Here is a 22,104-nt window from a genome sequence, read left to right on the forward strand (position 1 = left end):
AGGAGCGGGGTAGGGAGCTGGAGATGGAGGAAGATGGGGAAGGAGAGGAGGAAGAAGGAGGAGGAATGGAGGCAGAGGGAGAAGGGGAGGCGCCGGCGCCGACGGCGGCGACATCGGAGAAAGGGAAAGGGAAAGGGAAGGAAATAGTAGAGTAGTGTACTACGGACATCGGACATCTTCTTGTGGTCTTCTTGTCGTCCTGCCCTGTTTGTATAATTTTTTGGACTTGTATATACAAAAAATGTGTTAAGGTCATGTACACCGTGTAACCGTGCCAAGGCCACAGGGTGTCTAAGTGCGGAAGACGAATGGGACAGTAGTGAAGTTATTAACAACACCGCCGTTACGCCGTTAGTCCCCGGAGAGCGAGAGTAGAGAGAGAGGAGCTAAGTAGCAGCCAGGTCGGAGCGGCGGTATCGCCGATGACGAGGAGCGAACCAGAGAACGTCAAAGTCCTAAGGTCGAGGAGAACGTACTTCGAGGCGTTGAGCCTGAAGACTTAGAGAAGAGTTAAGTTGAGAAGGGAGATCTAAGTTGATCTAAGTTGATAATTAAACTGAGGAACTACAGTAGCGTACAGGCAGTATTTATATCTACGGAACGGCGCATCGGTGCGGAGCGCCAGACTAACTACTAGGAGCTATACGAGTAGTACCTGCAGGGTAGAGTAAAAGACAATAAGGAGAGACTAGAACGAAAGAGTAAAAGACAATAATGAGAGACTAGGACGAAAGGATATGTGTAGCGAGAAAGAACAATAGGGAGAGATTACAATAAGAGCAGATCTTCGGGGTACCGAGCGGCGGAATGGAAGCCCGCGGCATGGACTTGACAGTATCCCCCTCTTAGGCTTGAGCCCTCGAAAGCCATTAATACCGGTAGTTGGTTAGTCACCAAGGAAAATTTTAAAGGCCGTCAGGATCGGGGATTTGGCCTATCAGTCAGCAGGAAAATTTTCGAAAGCCGTTGGTACCGGGAAATGGCGTTAGTCATCAGTGAAAATTTTCGGTTCACCGTACACCAAGTACAATTCGAAGGAAAATTTTCGCTGGTCCGTGCGCCGTTTTGCCGTATAAAAGGCCCAGAGTTTCGCCAATAAGACCCAAGTCACCAAAACTTCTAAGTCCAAAATGTCCGCTAGCCGCACTACTACAACCACTATTTCTGCTACTGCCGGCCCTTCGCGGTCACGCCCCGTTCCACCGCCACCACCACCACCACCATCCGACTCCGCCGCTCAAGAGGAGGAGGACCTCGAGGACGAAGACGAGGACGAAATTATCAGGAGGGCGCATGCACGAGTGGAGCGGGTGAGAGCGAGGAAGGCGGCGGAGGCCGCTAGGAAGAAAGCTGAGGAGGAGGCTGCAAGGGCGGCAGCGGAGAGAAAGAGGAAGGCGCAGGAGGCGCGAGAGCAGGCCCGCCGGGCGCAGCAACAGCAGGAGGAGGTGACTGAGAGGAGGAGGCTGTTGGCCGCGGCGGCGACAGCTAGGAGTCAACGGGGTACCTCTCCCAGTGAGGTGTCGGCTTCACCGCGGCGTCCCGTGGTGGAGATTCGGAGGACGAAGAGTAAGGGTAAGGGCAAGGCAAGGGCAGAGGTATGTGTTCTTATCTTATCAATTTCGCTAGTACTAACCTGAAAATTCTTCAGCCGGTCGGCGGGGACCCCGATGATGGGGATGAGGGCGACGACGACGACGACGACGACAAGGAGCCCTGCGAACGATGCAGGGCTAAGAAGATCTCTTGCCAGATGCAGGCTGGCAAGAGAAGTTCAGTCATATGTAAACCCTGTCACGACGCGAAAGTCCGGTGCTCGTACTCCGGGCGGCCGTCGACTGTGAAGCGAGAAGGTGGTTCTAACCCGACCGGCGAGCGCCTGGCTGTCTTGGAGAGCCAGGTGGCTCAACTACTGGCGGACAACCGACAACTTCGGGATGGGCAGGTGAAAGCCAACACCTACCATCGACACATGAACCGGAAGTTGGATTGGCTGGTAACGGATGCCGCGAGGAGGAGGAGAACACCCCCGGAAATGCCGCAAGCCGGACCGTCGGAGTTGCCGAAGAAGCGGAGAAGGGTAATGGACAGCGATGAAGAAGAAGATCGCGAGAGAGAGAAAGAGGTGGAGGAAATGGGAATGGAGGAAGATGGGGAAGGAGATGAAGAAGAGATGGTAGAGGAGGAACCCGCGCCGGCTAAGGCGCAGTCGGAGAAGGGGAAGGAAAGGGCGGAGTAGAGTATCTACGGACATCGGACTTCGGCCCTTCGGCCCTCTTCTTGTAATCTTCTTGTAACCCTGCCCCCTTCGTATAGTTTTTGTTTCTTTTTGGTTTTTTGAACTTTGTATATATAAAAAAATGTCAACTCGATTTTTGAAATCGGAAAGCGAATGGGCCGCGAAGCGGCGGAAGAATTAATTAGTTCGAAGTGTAAGTAGTTGTAAATGTAAATGAAATATAAGTGAAAAGATACATTGAAGGAGAAAGTAAGCAATTAAGAGAAAGAGATAAACACTCAATTTGCTATCATCGTGTTTATCCTCTAAACGCACGAAGTAAACTTCGGCGGAGCGCGGCGAAAAAGGAAAATGGAATAAAATGATTTTGTGTGATCAAGGTCCAGGTTTGTGAGGGTATCGGGCGTGGAACGCCGGTACAAGTTCGTCAGCATGTAATTCATCAGCAGCAACCCAGGAGAATTCATCGTCGGTACCTTCATAACCGGCCCACCGAATGTAATAACGTAGAGGACAACGTTTATACCTTCTGTCCAGCTTGGAGTCAAGGATTTCGGCAACGTTGTACTCCTCTTCCCCATCAACTTCAATTGGAGGTGGAGGAGATTGAGTACGATTCGGGAAAGGATTCGGCGTAACCGGCTCCAGCTGTGAGACGTGGAAAACCGGATGAATGCGGCGAAGATAGTCTGGGAGCTTGAGCTCGTAAGACAAAGTACCAGGTCGACTGATGACCTTGAAAGGACCAAGATATTTTTCTGAGAATTTTTCAGTAGGACGAGTAGAGCGAATGTGCTTAGCAAGAACGAATACTTCGGAGCCGATCGGGAACTCCGGGTGCGAGATTCTTTTCCTGTCAGCTTGTTCCTTGTAACGAGATTGAGCTAAGAGGATTTCCTCTCGAAGGAAGACGTGGAGTTCATCGAGATTGACGACGAAGTCTCTGGCTAGATCAGACTTCATGTCGACCTCGGGCCGAACGGTGATATTTGGGTGGTATCCTTTGTTAGCGAAGAATGGAGTAATACCAGTGGAAGCATTGGGAGCGTTGTTATAGGCGAACTCGGCGATCGGGAGTAAAGGCGACCAGTCATCTTGTTGGTAGGAACAATAGATCCTGATGTACTGTTCGAGAGTCTGATTGACACGCTCGGTCTGCCCATCGGCTTCCGGATGATATCCAGAGGTATAGTGAAGTTCCATGGAGAGCGCTTTACCGAGAGCCCGGAAGAATGCCGAAACAAATTCGGAACCACGATCGGAAGTAACATGATTAGGAACACCATGCTTAGAGAAGACGTGAATAACAAAAAGCTCAGCTAGTTGTTCGGAAGTAATGGTGTCGTGAGTTGGAATAAATATAGCTTGTTTGGAAGATCGATCCACAACGACGAGGATAGCTGTATAGCCATTCGACAACGGCAGTTGCTCAATGAAGTCCATAGAGATGGAATCCCAGGGGCGGACCGGAACCGGCAGAGGTTTCAGCAAGCCGTAGGGCCGGTGACGGCGGGGCTTATTGCGACCACAGATAGTGCAAGAGGTAACGTAGTCACGAACGAAGTCTCTGACCTTGGGCCAGGTGTATTGACGACGTACAGCTTCGAGAGTGCGGTTCTGGCCGAAATGGCCGGAAAGTGGATGATCATGGAAGTAGCGGAGGACTTGAAGGCGAAGATCGCCGTGATTAGGGACATAAATACGGTCGTCAAGGCGTAGTAGCTTGTCACTTCCTAAGCTCCAACGTTCATTGGAAGGATCTTTTGCAAGTTCCAACCCAGCAACGGAGCTCGGATCGGCGGGAAGAGCGAGAATGATAGCCTGGTGTAGGGCTTCGATATCCATGATTATCGAGGCTCGTAAAACCGGACCTTCCAAGAAGGTAGCTCGAAGAGACGCAGTGAGTTGTTCGTTAGTAAAGATAGGACGGAAGTTGTGAGGGTTCACTTGGGCGTAGCCGATATCCCCCTCTTTAGGGTAGACGTCCCAGCGTCTAGTTATCGAATCAGGTTTCTCGCCGAGTTTCCCCGGTCGGAAGCGAATGACCATATTAAATTGATGTAAAAATTCTGACCATCGGACCTGTCGGCGTGTAAGAACCTTGGTAGTAGAGAAATACTCAAGATTCTTGTGATCGGTGACGACGTCCACCGGATCACCCGAACCTTCCAGATAATGACGCCAAGCTTTAAAGGCCTCGAAGATGGCCAGTAGCTCTTTGTCGTGGGTATCGTAGTTGAGTTCCGCCGCATGAAGCGTTCTGGAAAGGAAGGCTAGAGGATGAATTTCACCGTCAGCATATTGGATGGAAAGAATAGCCGCAATGGCGTAATCGGAAGCGTCGGTTTCCACGATAAGTGGGCGATTCGGCTCCCAATGGGCCAGTATTGGCGCAGAAGTAAAAGCGATTTTGAGGTTTTCGAAGGCCTCTTGACAGCTGCTGTCCCAAATCCAGGGAGCGCCTTTTCGGGTAAGCCGAGTCATCGGCACAACGATATCGCTATAATTATAAATGAAACGACGATAGAAATTTGCAAAACCCAGAAAGGACTGAATGTCCTTGACCTTCCTCGGAACCGGCCACTCTAGAACGGTCTGAACTTTCTCCTTGGACATAGTCAATCCGTCGGGAGAAAGAATGTAACCCAAATACTCAACAGTATCCATATTGAATTCGCACTTCTTGGGGTTGGCGTAAAGCCGATGTTTCCGTAACCGCCGAAGAACCTCCTTGACGTGTTCTCGGTGTTCTTCTGGCGTATCAGAGTAGATCAGAATATCGTCAAGATAGACGATGACACAGACATCGAGCATGTCAGAGAAGATGTCATTAACAAACCGCTGGAAAGCCGCAGGGGCGTTCGTAAGGCCGAACGGCATGACCTTCCATTCGTAAGAGCCGTAGCGGGTCCGAAAGGTGGTTTTCCATTCGTCACCTTCAGCGATTCTGACCAGATGATAAGCGTGGGCGAGATCCAATTTGGTGTATATTTTAGCTCTTTTCGGAGCGTCGAGGAGATCTGATATGAGTGGGAGTGGGTAACGATCCTTTTTGGTGATACGATTGAGTCCACGGAAATCGACGCAAAGGCGAAGTTTGCCGTCTTTCTTCGGGACAAAAAGGACCGGAGCGCCGTGAGGAGAGGATGATGGGGTGATGGCACCAGTAGCCAGCTGTTTGTCAATAAAGTCTTTAAGGGCAACTAGCTCCTTTTCAGACAAAGGGTAAATACGGCCGAGAGGCGGCGAAGCGCCTTCTTCCAAGTCAATCTTCAAGTCGTAAGGTCTGTGTTCAGGAAGAGAATCTGCAGCTATCTCGTCGAAGACGTCTGCAAACTCAGCATACTCGGCTGGGATGGAAGGAGGAAGTAGAGGGACAGTAGGAGCGGTGGAAGAGCGGTCGGCGGCGCGGGCCGCGACCTCTGAGTGGATAGCACGAAGAAGGATGGGTTCCATACCGGCGTCCTTGCAAGCCCTATTGAAGACTGCAGCACTGACAAGTGCAATGTCTACCTCGGGAGTTTCCAGCTGAGCAGCGAATTGAGAGACCGTAGGGTAAGAGTAGATGGGTTCAAAGGGAAATTTGGACGAAAGGGGCTTGGCCCGTAGGGTCCGAGAGCGGGAGCGAGAGCGAGAGCGAGGTGAGTCCCCAGGAGGGGTCTCCAGAATTGTCGGTGAAACCGACGGCGAAAGTTCCGGTAGCGGAACAGCGACCTTTGCATCAACAGTGTTGACGGCAGAAGGCACAGACGTCTGTGGAGAATCAAAGTGTGAAGTGTTACGGAACGTAATGTTTCGAGATGCCCAGTCAATCAACGGATTGTAGCGGGATAAGAAACTGTAACCTAGTACTGCTTTACAAGATGAATCTAAATGTGTAACATAAAAGGGTAATAGAAGCAGCTCGCCGGAAGGGAACCGAACGGCGATATTCGCCATATCGGTAATGGGTTTAGAAGATAATGAACCATCAAAGAGACGAAGATTAACAGGAGAGATTTTGGTCGTAGGAATAGAATTTTGTGAAACATAACGAGTATCAATGAAAGAGTCAGTAGAACCAGAATCAACAAGAGTAGGAAATTTGAGAAGAGCAGAGATAGGTTCGGCCGGCGCGGCCGAATCGGACAAAGGAAATTCAGTAGTCAATGATATTACAAGAGATCGTTCAATGGAAGAAAGAGCGGACGCGTTGAGATATAACTCCCCAGGTGAGGTACGAACCTGATCAACGCAGCTCCCGTTTCGTACCGGGGAACAAGAGCTGCGGATTAGTTTTCCGAATCCTCTTCAACAACCTCAATGGTTGCTTCGGGGGTTTCTTCCACCTCGGCAGCGCGGCCCTTCGATTCTCGGGCCTTTCGCTTATTGCAGTCAGCAATCTGATGCTTACCACCGCAGAAGAGACAAAGGTTGTTCTTCATCCTTCTTTCCCGTTCGGAGGGAAGTACTTTACCATCTGCTCCTAGATGGTTGAACGCGGGGCGCTGACCGCCGGATTGGCCGGAATTCGAAGAGTTCTGGGGCTTACCATTGTTGTTAGGCTTACCACCAGAGAAGGGTTTAGGCTTCGGCGTGAACGGCGCCGAAGAGCCAGAAGGCTGAGAGTTGTTTTGCTGGTTAGTAGAACCAGTCTTGAAGTCCGAGGAACCCTTCTTTGGGTTCCGAGCAACAAAAGGCTTACCAGCCTCACGCTTTCTAGTTTCCTCGCGTTTCCAATAGCGATTGTCAATACGAAGAACTTCCTGACGATAATCGGCGAGCGTCGCCGGCTCGGGCAAACGCGCCATTTCGTCCTTGATGCGTTCAGCTAGGCCTCGTCCATAAGCCCATTTCAGGGCAGCAGAATCCCAGTTGGTACTAGCAGCCAGGGTGTTGAACCGGATGTTGTATTTCCGGATGTTCTCGGTTTCCTTCATCTTCAGATTACCGAGAGAATCTTCGGCCTCGCCTTGGGCGTCGTAAACGCCGAAATTATCCTGAAGCTCCTTTACAAGGGCTTTGAAGGAGGATGTCCAGGCCGGCAGCGAGTCGAGATCCGGGTCGAGGATATCAGGGACAAACCATTCTTTGGCTGACCCACTGAGATAGGAAAGGGTGTAGTTCACCTTCCGTTGGTCGGTGAAGTACTTGGGACGGTCATTGAAGACCAGGGCGAGATTGACGAAGAACGTCTTGAGTTTTCGGGGGTCCGAACCGTCGAATACTTCGGGCTCCTTGACTTTGCTCTTGGATTCAGAGCTATCAGAGGGACGGCCGAGAGCGGCGAGAACGGTGCCAAGGGTCTCAATGGAGCCCTTGAATCCCGAGAGGAGTTCCAACATAGCACGTTGCTCGTTGGGGATGTCAGGAGATATGGGAGAGCGAGGTCCACCAGGTCCACCAGGACCGCCGGGACCGCCGGGACCACCAGGACCACCAGGTCCACTGGGGTCACCAGGCTCACCACGCGGTAAACCGCCGGAATCGTCATCCAGATCGTCGTTATTGTTGTCGGCACCCGGGTCGTCGGGGTCGACAGGAGGGTCTTGATCGTCGTGATCACCGGTGTCCAAATCGAAGTGAGGAGGTGGGTCACGAGGAGATTCAGAAGCAGCTCGACGTTGGGGTTGTTTTCCCGTACGGCGGGCTATGGCTTGGAGAATTGGAGAATCAATTCGAGTAGTTGACCGGCCCCGAGCCGGAGCGACCACGGGGGGTTGTCCACGGCGAGGGGTCAAGACTTGGACAGGTTGTCCGTCACCGGTGTACAAAGTGCTGTACTCAAATTGCTGATCTTCTTCCATGGCTTCAGGAAGAGTTGACGTAGTAGGAACTGTGGCTGGACCGAAACCGCGATTACGGCGACGTGGTTGACCGATGGCAGAGATAGAGTCGGAGAATGGGGCAAATGATTGGGCTGTAGTGAAGAAAGTGTTTTCTTCGGAGTTAGCTCTAGATTGAGCTCGAGTTTTCGGAGGCATAAAAAATGATATGTCAGTACGACGTTAACGGATTGAGTTTAATTATACTGTTAAGGTCATGTACACCGTGTAACCGTGCCAAGGCCACAGGGTGTCTAAGTGCGGAAGACGAATGGGACAGTAGTGAAGTTATTAACAACACCGCCGTTACGCCGTTAGTCCCCGGAGAGCGAGAGTAGAGAGAGAGGAGCTAAGTAGCAGCCAGGTCGGAGCGGCGGTATCGCCGATGACGAGGAGCGAACCAGAGAACGTCAAAGTCCTAAGGTCGAGGAGAACGTACTTCGAGGCGTTGAGCCTGAAGACTTAGAGAAGAGTTAAGTTGAGAAGGGAGATCTAAGTTGATAATTAAACTGAGGAACTACAGTAGCGTACAGGCAGTATTTATATCTACGGAACGGCGCATCGGTGCGGAGCGCTAGACTAACTACTAGGAGCTATACGAGTAGTACCTGCAGGGTAGAGTAAAAGACAATAAGGAGAGACTAGCACGAAAGAGTAAAAGACAATAATGAGAGACTAGAACGAAAGGATATGTGTAGCGAGAAAGAACAATAGGAAGAGATTACAATAAGAGCAGATCTTCGGAATACCGAGCGGCGGAATGGAGGCCCGCGGCATGGACTTGACACCCCTTCAAGGGTCATATCTCTCAATCCCAGCCACTACTAGGTCATTCCTGTCCTTGGTCGCGGTTCCCATAGCTCCCTTCGAGCTCCAGCCTGCTCCTAGCACGCTACAACATAAACTCATTATACCAAAACCTACCCTAAGACCAATTCTGACCCAGGTCTTACACATTCCGACTTGGCTGCTTCTAGCTCTTCACCTCTATACTCTCAATCTCCGGGGACTACCGACGTAATGGCGGTGTTGTTAATAGCTTCACTACTGTCCCATTTGACCCTCCACCCTTAGGCACCTTGTGGCCTCTGGCACGGCTTCACGGTGTACATGATCTTAACAACATCTTTGTTGATTTTTTCTGATATTGAGTTCTTGCTGCAGGTAATCTTTTTTGGAACAAATCAGAGAATGAGTCTCATAATCTGTTAACATAGGATTAAGCTCAGTTGATATAAAAGCAATTGTATTGTCTTGGTACCTGTTAATGTGGGATTAAGCTAATGGGTACCATCAGTAAGTGCAGGTATTCTAATATGTTACTGAGCTCACCTCAGTTGATATAAAAGCAACTGAGGGAGCTCAAGTACATCCATCTGCATGATCTACCTACAACTGTACACTATATAGTAATCATGATCAGCATATATGAATTGGGAAGGGTGTCTAGGAATGGTAAGGTCAAAGGTCAAAGCTGTATGTACAGAGTTTGTCCCAACAGCTTATTGTGCAGATAAGCGTGTTGTCAAATTAAAAGCTGATTGTCAGTCGGTCTGGCAAGCATAATATGGCAAGCAAGGTCATCACCATCTGTCAGAGATTCTCAGAAGTTGTCTCTGAGGAACAAATCCGACAACTATAATTTACGAAGCTGAATAAAATGAAGACTCGTCTTTATGTACATCGCTTCATGCCAATTTTAAGCGCCATAGTTCCTTTTTACTATTTAGTACACACTGAGGGCGCACCAAAATTTCCCACCCGTGAAAAAAGGGGGGAAATTTTTCGTAAAAAAAGCTGTTTATTGATTCGAAATATTACCCATTATTTGTCCGTAAAGCTATGAATATCCCAACTGATATTTGTCAGTTAATTTTGACCAAAAAAGGATTCCTTTTGCCTTTGATAATAGTATATATTTGCTTTGGCCATAAATAACCTTTGTCGCTCGATATAGATAATCTTTCACACTAGAGATAGATAATCTTTCATGCCTAGATTAAAATGTCCTTTCACTACCGTCTTTTCTTTCTTTTTATGGTCGCAAAAGTGAATGCCTGTTTTTTTGTACATAAGCGCTCAAATGTACTCTATTTGAAAGTGAGATGTTCCTACTTATGCATCTGCAACTACAGTATCTACAAGTTGATACTTGGTCCAGTGCATTGATGGTCAATGTGACCCAGTCAATTTACATTATTTCGGGCCACTCTGGATTGGTGTGCTTACAAATCAAACCTCAGCGCTTCCGGAAAACCGGGCATTCACTTTCGCGACCGTAAAAAGAAAGAAAAGACGGTAGTGAAAGGACATTTTAATCTAGGCATGAAAGATTATCTATCTCTAGTGTGAAAGATTATCTATATCGAGCGACAAAGGTTATTTATGGCCAAAGCAAATATATACTATTATCAAAGGCAAAAGGAATCCTTTTTTGGTCAAAATTAACTGACAAATATCAGTTGGGATATTCATAGCTTTACGGACAAATAATGGGTAATATTTCGAATCAATAAACAGCTTTTTTTACGAAAAATTTCCCCCCTTTTTTCACGGGTGGGAAATTTTGCTGCGCCCTCAGTGACACCTTTTTTGCCTATATGTGGTCATCATGTAACAAATAGTTTTGTCAATTCATTTATTGTGACGCCCAGTGACTCAATCACGGGTCTTGTGACAAAGATCAACGTACCTGCTCTATTCTCCTCTTGGCCATGCTTGAAGGAATCCCGAAAATGACTTGCGCGCGGCGCGCGCCCAAAAACATGATCGATTATCAACACATGCTATCATTTGATCTCGAAGCCGAGTGAATGCCACGGATGTGCAGTGGCCCACAATCGCATGTGTACACCAACTTTTGATCAGTTTGCCTCCTTCTCAAGAAACAACTTTTTCAGCCTTCCAGCCTCACGCGAATTTATGGATTATCAATTATTTTTCATTCAGCAGTCTTAATGCTAAAATGCAGATATTGGAACTTCATGTACATGAGCATCATGACTGACTTTCTGTGGAGGGTTGAGGAGGGCATTATGCATCGTCGATGTTTTCATTCACCTGTCACCAAAATCTGTGTTCCCGCAATAGATATATGGCACCATCGTACCACTAGCAGCTTTCACAAAGATACTACCTATCCTCAATGGAAAATGATTCAATCCGAATCGCATACCATGGACGGGGAATTAGATCGTTGTGTGCTTCACCTACTTCACTTTACCTGAAGTCAGCAATCGCGTCCTGCAGTTATTGGGACAGAACGAACCACACAACTACTGCAAGTCAAGGAGAGCAGGAGTCTACATTTGCTCCGGCGCTGATTCAGCTAAGGATAGGGAAACCAGATCAGAGTGAATGAAGTTCGGGACCGTCTGATCCAGTGAAGTCGACGACTCGGAAGCAGCATGTGTGTGCTCATCTCTCTCCCCGTTCCCTGAATGCTAACCTTGAGCTTAATCGATGATCATTAGACTCATATTCTTTTCGCTACAAAAGCTCCTTTCGCACAACGCTGACATCCAAATGTGTCTCGCTTCTCCATTTACTGCTGGATCTTCTCCTCCTTCCAGGTCGGCTGATCATACTCGCCTCGGTTATATCTATGCCCGTCTCGCCTCGTCAGAGACCGTTTACCCAGATTCCCTGCCTCGTTGGAGGGGAAGTCTTGAGGTCATGACCATAGGATATTCATCCGTAATCGGAACGGGTCTTTCACGGAGAACGGATATGTATGATGGGGATTCCGATTCGAAGTCGAGTGGGACAAGTTGAAGACGATGGAAGCGATTTCTAGTGTGAGTTGACCTTTACATTTTACTACTGCTTTCGTGGCAGAATTTTAAACGAAAGCCTGGTTTTTCGTAGTGCTCATGTTCTTCAACTCTGGACAACGTGTAGTATTCAATCAGCGTGTACGATGCGCTCTTGGCTCGGAGGCACTTCCCTTTTTTTGTACTCTTCATCTATCTTTTATTTATAAGTCGTCAATCTCTCGCTTCTTATTCAGCTGAAGTCAAGCTCAAGTTTTTGTGCCACCTGTTAATCGAGAGACCTTCTGCCCAAAACGAGGGACTGGAAAGCGAAATGACACTTCGACAGGTGACTGTTTCTATATCACTCCTGACACGATTCATTATACATTCCAAAACACATTCGATGCAAGAATTTACAAAATGACATACGCAACGATGGGATGAAAGAGATGTTCAAAAAGGCAACAGAGGAATATAGGAAGGCTGGCAAGTTGAGCTACTCATAGACTACCGGGAATCCTACCAACATTACTGCCCACACTAGCAGCACCGACAGCAGCGGATACAGCGGCCCTAGCACTGCTACTTGCGACGGATCCAACACCACCTACAAATTGTCACCACTGATAGAGCCATCGACACTATCGACCGAGTCACCACTATCAGTGAGTCCTAGAATTCCTGTGGGTAGAATCCCTGTAGGAAGGATTCCCGTAGGCAAAATTCCTGTGGGTAGAATCCCTGTGGGTAGAATCCCTGTAGGTAGAATCCCTGTAGGAAGGATTCCCGTGGGCAAAATTCCTGTAGGCAGAATTCCTGTAGGCAGAATTCCTGTCGGTAGAATTCCTGTGGGTAGAATTCCTGTAGGAATGATTCCTGTGGGTATAATCCCTTCGGGATCGTTTCCGATCTAAAAAAAAGGGAAATAAGTAATCCATATCATGAAGACATCGAAAACATTTCCAAGTGGCTCACCAGAGGGGCAGCATTGGCAGAGAGAGCCAAAACGACGGAAAGCTTAACAATCGCAGTCAAAAAGTACATGTTTATTGCGGGGAGCGATTGAGGGAGGCTGAAGTCGAAGTCAACAAAGTCGCTCGCTGAAGGCTGCTAGGAGTGTCTGAAGACAATGATTTTACTCTTGCAGAGGGGGGCTTTATATATGCCCTCAGAGCTGAAGGCACGGGGTTTTGACAGTACATCGGTGTGATCCATAGAGCCAGAAATAGTGGATGAAGTGCAAAGTTCAAGCAGTTTGTTTGGCGGAAAACGGCCTTTACCGTGTGGCGCAGGCGAGCTTGGGTATATTGAAGCATACTTTTTGGTCTTGGGAAAAAGATGGGTGCTTTTCTGGGTATCCTTCATGCTTTCTATGCTTCCAAATGACGAGTTGCGTCAAAACTGAGTACCTCGAGTGCGCGGCAAGGGCTGACCTTCTGTCAGGCACTAAGTATGACAGCATTCCGTCCATCTGTGTAGCTGGAGCGGTGCCACCTTCGTTCTGTTTCCCGAAAGAAATGACCAGGAAGACCTGAAGTGAAGAGAGCCAGGTATTACACCTGTATGTGTTCATCTTAGAGGATCACCGAACAAATTTGGAAAAAAGCAATAGTGCAAACCTATAGTCTAGGTCAGTAAACGTCAGCGAGCTACTTAATAATTCCGTAGATTCTAGCCTCTGAAAACATTCATATTCATAGTTCGATCACATTCCCGAGTCAATATATCTGTTTTCTTTTGGCTTGACAGCAAATAAAAGTTGGCTAAAGAAAGCTGTTGAGGAAGAGCACGACTTCAAGCCCTGTTCCATGACCTCGGTAGTTGTAAATACCCACTTCAGTGGCCAATACGTCAAAATTTCTCAAGACAATACCCCTCTCCCATTCTCCAGTCAATAGAGTTGATGAATCGAAACAATCATCGGAAGTACAGTCTCGGCAAACAACATTCAAGAAGAAAAACCCAAGCCATGAAAATTTGTGAGCAACATACCATTGGTTCGGCGGGATCAACCTCCGCAATGATAGTTCAGCAATCAGGGATTCGTGTGGAAAAAGCTGAATTGAGATGGAGGGCATTCGAACATGAAGATAAATACCAGACATGGATCATCTCATTCCATCTTTGATTGAACAATCGGCGGTGGTGGAGCGTCTTACTTCTGCATTTATCTTCGACAACCGCGGGACATCCCAAGAACAGTACAACCCAGTACAACCGCCACCGGGAGACAAAATTAACGTCAACGCACAGAAGCTTGTGTTGAAAGGCCTGAACAATGAACCGTCACAAATCCGAAGTAGCCCCTCCCTCTCGGCAGTTCCCATTTCAAATTTGGAATTGTAAAGCCTGAGTGAAAGTCCTCTCGATCTATAAGGATTTAGACGCACACGTTGGGGCAATCCCTCGTAGAAAAGCACCCACCAGCAGGAATTTTCGTCACATTGAATGAGTAAGCTTTCGTGCTACGTCACCTGAGAATCAGGGCTAGGTTGGGGGGCTGGCTCCGGTCGTCATTGCATTGAAGATACTAGCAGTGTAGTGCTCAATTATAGTTCCAGTTCTAAAGCTGGTCAGTACACGGGGTGGGCTTTACAAGCACTGGTCCTGATTCGGAGGTTAGCAGATATCTTTAGTCAGTGTGGAGATCGAACGTCACTGAAAAGCTGAACTCCTGAGTGGCGAAAATACGAATAAACTGAACGTCCAATCAACAAATGACACCTTTAAGAACACGACCGGGGGTAAAGTATGCGTGAAAGTTCAAAGCTCGATATGGGTTGTACACTGGTCCAAGAACGGTTCCGGTGCTGGCCCAACACCATGACCTATCGAGGAGTGAGAGAACGTTCACAAGTGATGAAACTTTCTCGCAGGAGATCCTCCCAAACCCAGGAAAGAATTTGTAGTGGCCTAGTAGTATATGAATCTACCCTGTAGATGGACAAAAATAGAAGGATGAGCTGTAAGCCTCAGCCTGTATCCCAAGGCATAGGAAGCCCCAGCGCCAATCGGTGAACAAACATCTTTAAATTTGCGAAAAGTGCAGTCATACACCGCAGCATTCTAGATTCAGTCAATAAGAGTAAGTATGCAACATACGACGAGTAGGAGGAGGAGGGCCACTCACAATATAAAATGTGAATCTGGCGGGCAATAGAATAAAAACGAAAAAAGAGGATCAAAGACGAAAGACATGATAAAGAATGTAAGGAGAGACAGAATATTCCTCATTACAGGTGCACACTGCATGGTCACCGGAGCAAATGGCATACGTAGGTACACAGTAACGCGGCAAATGGTAAGAAAGGAGGAATGACAACTTGATACAGACAATATCAACAAAGAAAAAGAAGATATTGTACTATGTAACCAAATCCAAATTCGAATAATCATGTATATGAACGAGTTACGGGCTACAGTAGTTCATAAAATATCATGAATGGTCGCACACATTACACATACACATACACAGAGGACAACGACGATGACGACAAGAGCAGGTTATAGGGACTAGAATAATGAATAAACTAGTGGCTATAGAATTGAAGAAATAACATAGAAACAAGAGGGGAGAGCAAAAAAATGGAAAATCAATGATAGCAAAACAAACCGGACACGTGTAATAAGATAGGGCAAGGGTTCATGGCCTACTGCTATGAACCCTCGAAAAGGGACCCATTCCGACGATATAAAATCCGACGCGACATGATCCCACACCGGAAGACGATACACACGAGGCAAGTGTGCTGGCGAGGATGGCTATCGATCACATCGTTCGATTAAGCCTCAGCCTCCTAAAAGAGAACATGAATGTTAAAAAACGAACGAGTAACAACAGATATTCGTACATCTGCCTCGTCCTCTGCTGCAGCTTCAGCGGCGGGGTCTTCCGCAATAGTTTCATCTACGCTGGTATTTACCGCAGCTGGGACAGTATTTTCGACCTAAAAATAGTCAGTCAGATATGCAAAACGAATATAGAATATAAAAACACGCGAAATCGGAAGAGGAAAGTGTAGTGGTGATTTGATGGAAGGGCAATATTACCTTGGAAGCAGGTTTTTTAGATCCTGCACGACTATTTGGCCTTGAAGGGGGCTTTACGGATGACTGAGCAAAAATCGTTATTGACGATAAACACATTAAATGGGCAAAATAGACTCACCTTCGAAGCTGGCTTTGCGGAGGCTCTTGATGAGGGCTTAGCCTTCGAAGACGGCTTGCTAGCAACTTTGGAAGGTGGTTTACTAGCAGCGGTCTTTGATACTGGCTTGGCCTTAGGGATCGGTTTTAACTCCACCGTGAGCTTAGCGTAGACAGTAGGTGAAGCAATATCTCACCTTCTTGGAAGCGGGAGCTTTTGCAGCACCATCTTCAGCATCAGTATCGTCGTCGGCCTTGCGCTTCTTTCCCCTCGCGGGGTTAGATTTCTTCTCCCCAGCGGCCTCTTTAGTTTCTTTGACCTTATCTGCCTTTTTTGCTCGGGGCTTGGCCGGAACCTTCTTCGCCACGGTGGGCTCAGGCTTGGGAATCTCCTTGATTCTGCTCGACCGACGAGGAGCTGGAGTGTCAGCTAAATCGTCTATCGCAATCGTGGCTTTGCGAGGCATTTCGATGGGCAGTGGATCGCGATCTAAGCTGAATTTAATAGAGCTGAAAGGGGTAGATGAGGGAAAAGAAGAGAGCGCGTCGAACTTTGAGTAAACAATCCAAGTTTCAAACAGAGCCTATCCACGTGCCCTGTGCACGTGGCTTGCGTCACGCGAACAAGCGCTGTGGGCGCCTCGGCCCTCCTTTTACCAAACCACGGATACTGCCAAACATATCCGGCATATATCTCAAAAGATGGCGGGACGACGCTGTGACGGATCACTCGCTATTACTCAGGTCTATTCGGTGTGACGATCCGGCCGATGGCGAGAAACTGGACGTGAGTGCAAAAGGTTCAATATATATACCCAGCACCTTTGCACTTCTTACGCCTAACCTATAAATTTCAGTCAAGAATTGAAGCCACCAGAGAAAAGAGTGAATTTCAGTGCGTAATTTCCTGACGTACAGTAGCTTATACTATCAAACATTTTTATTTGCTAAAACGACGTCAGCAGTGAACCATATCAGTCAGCTCTCTCACCGTCTTGAATCAACAGCGATGGAACCTCCAGCTATCCCTGTCGAAATCCTCAATGCTATTTTCGATTTTTTATCCGACAGTACTTCTGATTTGAAAACATGTTCGCTTGTGTCGCCTGCCTGGCATGCAGCTGCAGCTAAGATCCTGTTTTCCGAGCTTCACCTTCTATGCTCTCTCGGTGACCATCCGATTCCCCCTGCTCTTCCACAATCAAAGCGTCGGTTCGATCTGGCGTACGGTATCTTTCCAGTATATAGGAAGAAGTGGCTTATGGAGGATACGGACGCACATTGTATATGCAGTGATAATCAGGATCGCACCATTCAATCATTCTGTTCGAATGGAATATCGACCATGGTCAACATCACTAGCAATGTTGCTCGACTCAAGTTGATGTTTTGCAGAAGCGGCGACGGTCCCTTGGAACCAGTCAGCAATGGTCCTCATTCGTTGCAATTGTATCCCGACTCCACCATATCGACTCTGCTTCAACTTATCGACGAGCTTTCCTTCGTTCATCTCCGATTTCTCACCATCGATAGCGCACCTCAGGTACTGTACTTCATGATCTGCGAGCCTTTCAGCGGTGTTCTCTCCTCTGCTCCTTCGCTTGAAGAAATCAAATTTACGAGCTTTGAATCCATGCAGAACTCTGATATCAAACGATTACTCAATAAACACACCTTTTCTTGTACACGGTTCCCCCGTCTTCGCCGCATCGTCTTTCAAGGACTATTTGGAACCAATACATCGGGTCCGTACGGGCCAAGGATGAGCTGTGCCCTAGAGCTTACGCGCACAGATTCGACTACTCTACATAACGCAAGTGCATCCTCCGTCTCTGTGGGAGTGTCGTACTCCTCCTACCAGGATTCTCTTACCGAGCCTGATGGATTCTCGAGGTTTGAGATTCCGGGCTGGTGCTGCTTCAGTGGACTTTGCAAGAATCTGCCGGAGTCCAAGTCGCTCGTTGATGTTATGAGCATAGGCTCGGGCTTCAAAGACTGGTCGCTTCCTACCATAGGTATTGTTCTAGGGGCATTCCAATCCGATACTCTTGGTCCCTTTGCGCGAACACTGGATGTCAAGGTCTCGTCCGATGTCAACGATCGTAAGTTCAGTTTACTTACATTTCCTGGCTCCGTCTCATAACTACGGTTCATTGTTCTCTTCTTTTGCAGCTTCCGGAACCAAGCTATTTGCGTACATCACACAGACTTATTCTCGGATCTCTTCCTTGAATCTGTTCTTCAGTTCAATTGTGGAAATGAGACTGGCTCTTCTCCATAATACTGAGCAAGGATCAGATCATCCCATCCCCGGGCGTATCACAATCATACAGCAGTTGCTTCTACTATCTGAATTATCTTCCTTGAAACTGACCCTTTACGACAATGCCGCGTTCATGACAGTCCTTGCCTTCCATATCGTCCACAGTCAGAATCAGAGCCTCTCCGTGATGTCAGACCTGCGTGCCGATACACGTATTATCCAGCATCAACTCGAAATCATATCCGCAATGGATTCATGGTTCTTGGACCTTGCTCTCCTATCGATCAGTCGAAGTAGATCACTATATGGTCCTCTTTCTTCCAGTTTGCAAGAGGTGGTGTTAGTAATCGATATGCACGATACGAACAGTGTCTGGGACCTGTACCATCGTACTCATAGCTCGGATTTCGATTTCCAAGCTGCGTCGACGTTGGATCCTCGGTTCATTGAACGGGAACTTGAAATAATGTTCCCAAGGGTCAGAGCCGCCAGTCCCAATTTCCTAACCGTTCAAATTCTGTGACTTCATTCATGATACTTCTTCAAAATGTTACACAGTATCCGCGGACGTCTCCTTCCACTCTTTCTTTCGTAATCTGTCGTCGCCGCCTTCAATTGTCAAATAACAGACCCCACTACTTAGTTCTTCCCATCAACGATTCCCTGCCTGGAAGCTGTCACTTGTGCTTGTTATCGCAGTTGAGGATTTCAAAGGGGTTTTGCCGGCCAGGGGACAGTTGGAAGAACATCATTTACATCAGACTTTCGCGAAACAAAGTGGTCACTCTGCTTCGTTTGCACCCCGACTGGAGCCAACCTCTGTCTATTCTATCGCGCCCCTGTTTGTTCTAGGTGTTGCGATAGCGATGCGGATGACCGGCGTTGCCAGTGTTCACACTTCTTAGTACTGAGGCTCTTGCCGTCTTGCCCTAAGGTCAGCCTTATTTTTGGAGGAAGGAACTCGTGTTATGACATTCCGTCTTTTCCATATCTTCCTCGTATGCGGCCTTGCGGGGACGACCGTCTGACTTCTAGTTGAAAAAACTATCTACATTCTACTGTGCTTCGTGCCGGACTTTCTTTATTGCAGACGTAACTCCACTCCGCTTCCACACAAAGAAATACATACGGACGGACCCCCTAAGGTTTCCCGCCCTCAACTGAACGTCCTTTCACATCTTCATGTGCGCGTCAGGCTATGTATGCAGATGAAAGACATAGAACTCGGTCTCAAGAATCTTTTCCGAGCATTCTGTCCTTCGAGATCTGCTAAGAAGCATCGGAGGACTATCACGATGTTCAACTCTGTTCCGAAGCTCCATTTCTGGGCTCCACATACATACACGCCCAAACTATGTTCAGTCTGTTGAACGAATTTTCGCCTTGACTACTGGCTTGGAAACGCGTTAAATTTTTACAGAATCGCTTACTCTCAGCTCCAGCAAGCTCCAATCCGCTCCATGATCTATAACAAAGATCATTCCGCAACAACTCGTGATAGCTCGAGTTGGGCATATAAAGTGCCGTGCTCTGAGAGGTTCAAATCATTATACCTGTCTTTCGACTTTTGAACCTCACTAGGTCACCACATTCGTTTTTTACTCTCCGACCCTCATACTTCGGTCGAGAAATTCTCCTGTCTTTATCCCCCCAGCTACCTGAATCTTCATCCGCACCTTATCCAAGCATGTACCCTTCAAGTACTATCATCAACCTTTTTTCAATTGCGCTGGCGCTCTCTTCTGCGGACGCTGCACCTCTTGTAAGCTATTTCAACGAGATAATTCATGAAAGTCGTCTGATTGTGTCCTATATTTCAAAGGGTCAACGCGACGCCTCAGCCAGTGTTTCTGCAATCTCCAATACCACCGCTAGCGTTTCTGTCGCCTCCAGTGCCGCCACCGCGTCTGCGACAGTTGGACTAGTAGGCGGTTTAACCAATACTGCCACCGGGATTCTGGATGGTGCTGTGACAACCACTGGAAATGTCGTGAACAGCGTCGGATCGACTGTAGATGGCCTTATAGGCCTGAAGCGTGACGGCCTCGTCGGTGGGGTCACGACTACTGCGACCAATGTGGTCGATGGTGTAGTCGACACCGTTGGCAACGTTGTAAACGGTGTCGGTTCGACTGTAGATGGTCTTACTGGCCTCAAGCGAGATGGTCTCGTTAATGGAGTTACTTCTACTGCCACCGGAGTTGTTGACGGAGCTGTTGACACTGTTGGGAACGTTGTGGACGATGTCGGCAGCACAGTCGATGGCCTAACTGGTCTCAAAGTTCGCGATGCCACTAACGTCACTGCCACTTCCGCCTCTTCTGTGCCTTCTACTCCTTCAACCGGTCCTGTTGGAGGCCTTACATCAACCGCCACTGGAATTGTACACGGCGTTGTCAATACTGTTGGCGACGTTGTGAATGGCGCCGGCTCGACTGTAGACGGCCTTACCGGACTCAAACGTGACGGCCTTGTTACTGGTGTAACATCAACTGCCACTGGAATTGTTGATGGAACAGTTGACACGGTTGGCAACGTTGTCAATGGCGTTGGGTCGACCGTAGATGGTCTCACTGGCCTTAAACGTGACGGTCTCGGTGGTGGCGTTACTTCCACTGCTACTGGCATTGTTGATGGCACTGTTAACACTGCTGGAAATGTTGTAAATGGTGTTGGTAACACTGTTGATAACCTCACCGGCCTATAAGATCTCTTTTCTCGTCTTGTGAATATGCGCTTCTGCATGTCGATTTCGATTTCAATCCTCATTGCTTTTCCACCTTCGTCGCATCCGTTTACCCTTGCCAAGCTTGCCCTTTCTTTCCACAACTCCATTTCTTGTAATTTGTACTGTTCGCATCTACTACGCTGAGTCTGGTGAATTTAGGGTAGTGTAAAAGTAATCATGTATATACCCTATTAAAATTTTCTTTACATTGATACCTGCTCAAGGCGTCTGTACTGCTCAAGCCCTTTCCTCCATGCACTCGTGGTAAATTGCTTATCTTGTATTTTACCTCGGCTGAAGTCCGTCAAAGGTTGCGCACAGGGTTAGTGCCCGTCTCGGTTTATCCAGATGTAGTCGAGAATATCTTACGATCCGCTCATGCCATGTTGAAGGTTATGAAGCGGTGATATTGCCAAGAATCTTGTGGACAAGCAGTGGACAGGCCCGGACGATCCTAGCAAGAACATTACGAGAGTATACGGCACACCTTCAGTCTCTACTTTCCCCCTTGAGAAAGCTATGTACCTGACGAGATCCTGCGGTGCATCTACGACGAATACTGCGACATCAATTACTTTAACATGGTCGGTCCCGAACCTAAATAGCTTGTGCATTATCCAGAAACGTTTCAAAATAAGCCTGAATATCTGCGGGGCCTGGTGGGGGAGAAATGTGCTGTCTATGCCCAGTCTTTTTGGTCTAGGATTTCTATATGGAATGGGGTTCCACCTAATTGGTATTTGGGAATTCATGAAAAGTTAATCACGCAATTACGCCTATGGATAGTAACGGGAATCATTACATTTCTGTCATGCTGCACTACTTTGATAATCCACAAGCAGATGGGGTTTGGTATTTGGGGAAGAAGGTTGTAGGTGGGGTCGATGGGGAGCGAGGCTTGACTGCGGATGAGTGGGTTAAACTTGGTATTGGCGTGTCATTTGCAGATGTCGAGGCACGGGGTAGAATGAGGGGGTGACTTCTAGTTCGGAGAATAATTACAAGTAACGTTACGCGTATGGGAATACCAAAACTTTGAAACTTTGAAACCGATGGAGGGTCAAATGTAGACCTGGGAGATGCATGTTCCTTTATTTCCTCTAGCTCCTGTAGCAGTCGCCCATTTCCACCTAGCAGAGGCGGTCCGCTTAGACCTCTTAGATGGCCCAGGT

At 47.9% G+C, this 22,104-nt stretch overlaps 6 protein-coding genes across 6 annotated transcripts; 4 read left to right on the forward strand and 2 right to left on the reverse strand.

The window, feature by feature from the left end:
- Positions 1-12,095: 12,095 nt before the first annotated feature.
- C8R40DRAFT_836478 (uncharacterized protein) lies at positions 12,096-12,744 on the forward strand. The gene is made up of 2 exons (XM_046236387.1): positions 12,096-12,285; positions 12,340-12,744. The coding sequence occupies exons 1-2, from the start codon at positions 12,236-12,238 to the stop codon at positions 12,707-12,709; spliced, it is 420 nt and encodes a 139-aa protein (XP_046089465.1). The 5' UTR covers positions 12,096-12,235; the 3' UTR covers positions 12,710-12,744.
- Positions 12,745-13,787: 1,043 nt separating this feature from the next.
- Positions 13,788-14,622, forward strand: C8R40DRAFT_1263601 (uncharacterized protein; the record flags this gene model as incomplete). The annotated part of the gene is made up of 3 exons (XM_046233870.1): positions 13,788-14,137; positions 14,351-14,430; positions 14,462-14,622. Exons 1-3 carry the CDS (start codon positions 13,899-13,901, stop codon positions 14,620-14,622), a joined length of 480 nt encoding a protein of 159 aa, XP_046089466.1. The 5' UTR covers positions 13,788-13,898.
- C8R40DRAFT_836388 (uncharacterized protein) lies at positions 14,445-15,384 on the reverse strand. The gene is made up of 3 exons (XM_046236385.1): positions 14,926-15,384; positions 14,820-14,861; positions 14,445-14,729 (listed from the first exon to the last, which is right to left on the reverse strand). Exons 1-3 carry the CDS (start codon positions 15,189-15,191, stop codon positions 14,624-14,626), a joined length of 414 nt encoding a protein of 137 aa, XP_046089467.1. The 5' UTR covers positions 15,192-15,384; the 3' UTR covers positions 14,445-14,623.
- C8R40DRAFT_836441 (uncharacterized protein) lies at positions 15,385-16,533 on the reverse strand. Its single transcript, XM_046236386.1, has 5 exons — positions 16,139-16,533; positions 15,964-16,074; positions 15,846-15,914; positions 15,647-15,742; positions 15,385-15,592 (listed from the first exon to the last, which is right to left on the reverse strand). Exons 1-5 carry the CDS (start codon positions 16,406-16,408, stop codon positions 15,578-15,580), a joined length of 561 nt encoding a protein of 186 aa, XP_046089468.1. The 5' UTR covers positions 16,409-16,533; the 3' UTR covers positions 15,385-15,577.
- Position 16,534: 1 nt separating this feature from the next.
- C8R40DRAFT_836253 (uncharacterized protein) lies at positions 16,535-18,409 on the forward strand. The gene has a single exon (XM_046236384.1). It carries the CDS (start codon positions 16,951-16,953, stop codon positions 18,082-18,084), a length of 1,134 nt encoding a protein of 377 aa, XP_046089469.1. The 5' UTR covers positions 16,535-16,950; the 3' UTR covers positions 18,085-18,409.
- A 1,482-nt stretch (positions 18,410-19,891) lies between these two features.
- On the forward strand, positions 19,892-20,911 carry C8R40DRAFT_1067384 (uncharacterized protein; the record flags this gene model as incomplete). The annotated part of the gene is made up of 2 exons (XM_046225913.1): positions 19,892-19,966; positions 20,027-20,911. The coding sequence occupies 2 exons, from the start codon at positions 19,892-19,894 to the stop codon at positions 20,909-20,911; spliced, it is 960 nt and encodes a 319-aa protein (XP_046089470.1).
- Between the last annotated feature and the right edge of the window lie 1,193 nt (positions 20,912-22,104).

This window comes from Lentinula edodes (genome assembly GCF_021015755.1).
Source record: "Lentinula edodes strain Le(Bin) 0899 ss11 chromosome Unknown C8R40scaffold_7, whole genome shotgun sequence".
In the NCBI taxonomy this organism is placed as follows: Eukaryota; Fungi; Basidiomycota; class Agaricomycetes; order Agaricales; family Omphalotaceae; genus Lentinula; species Lentinula edodes.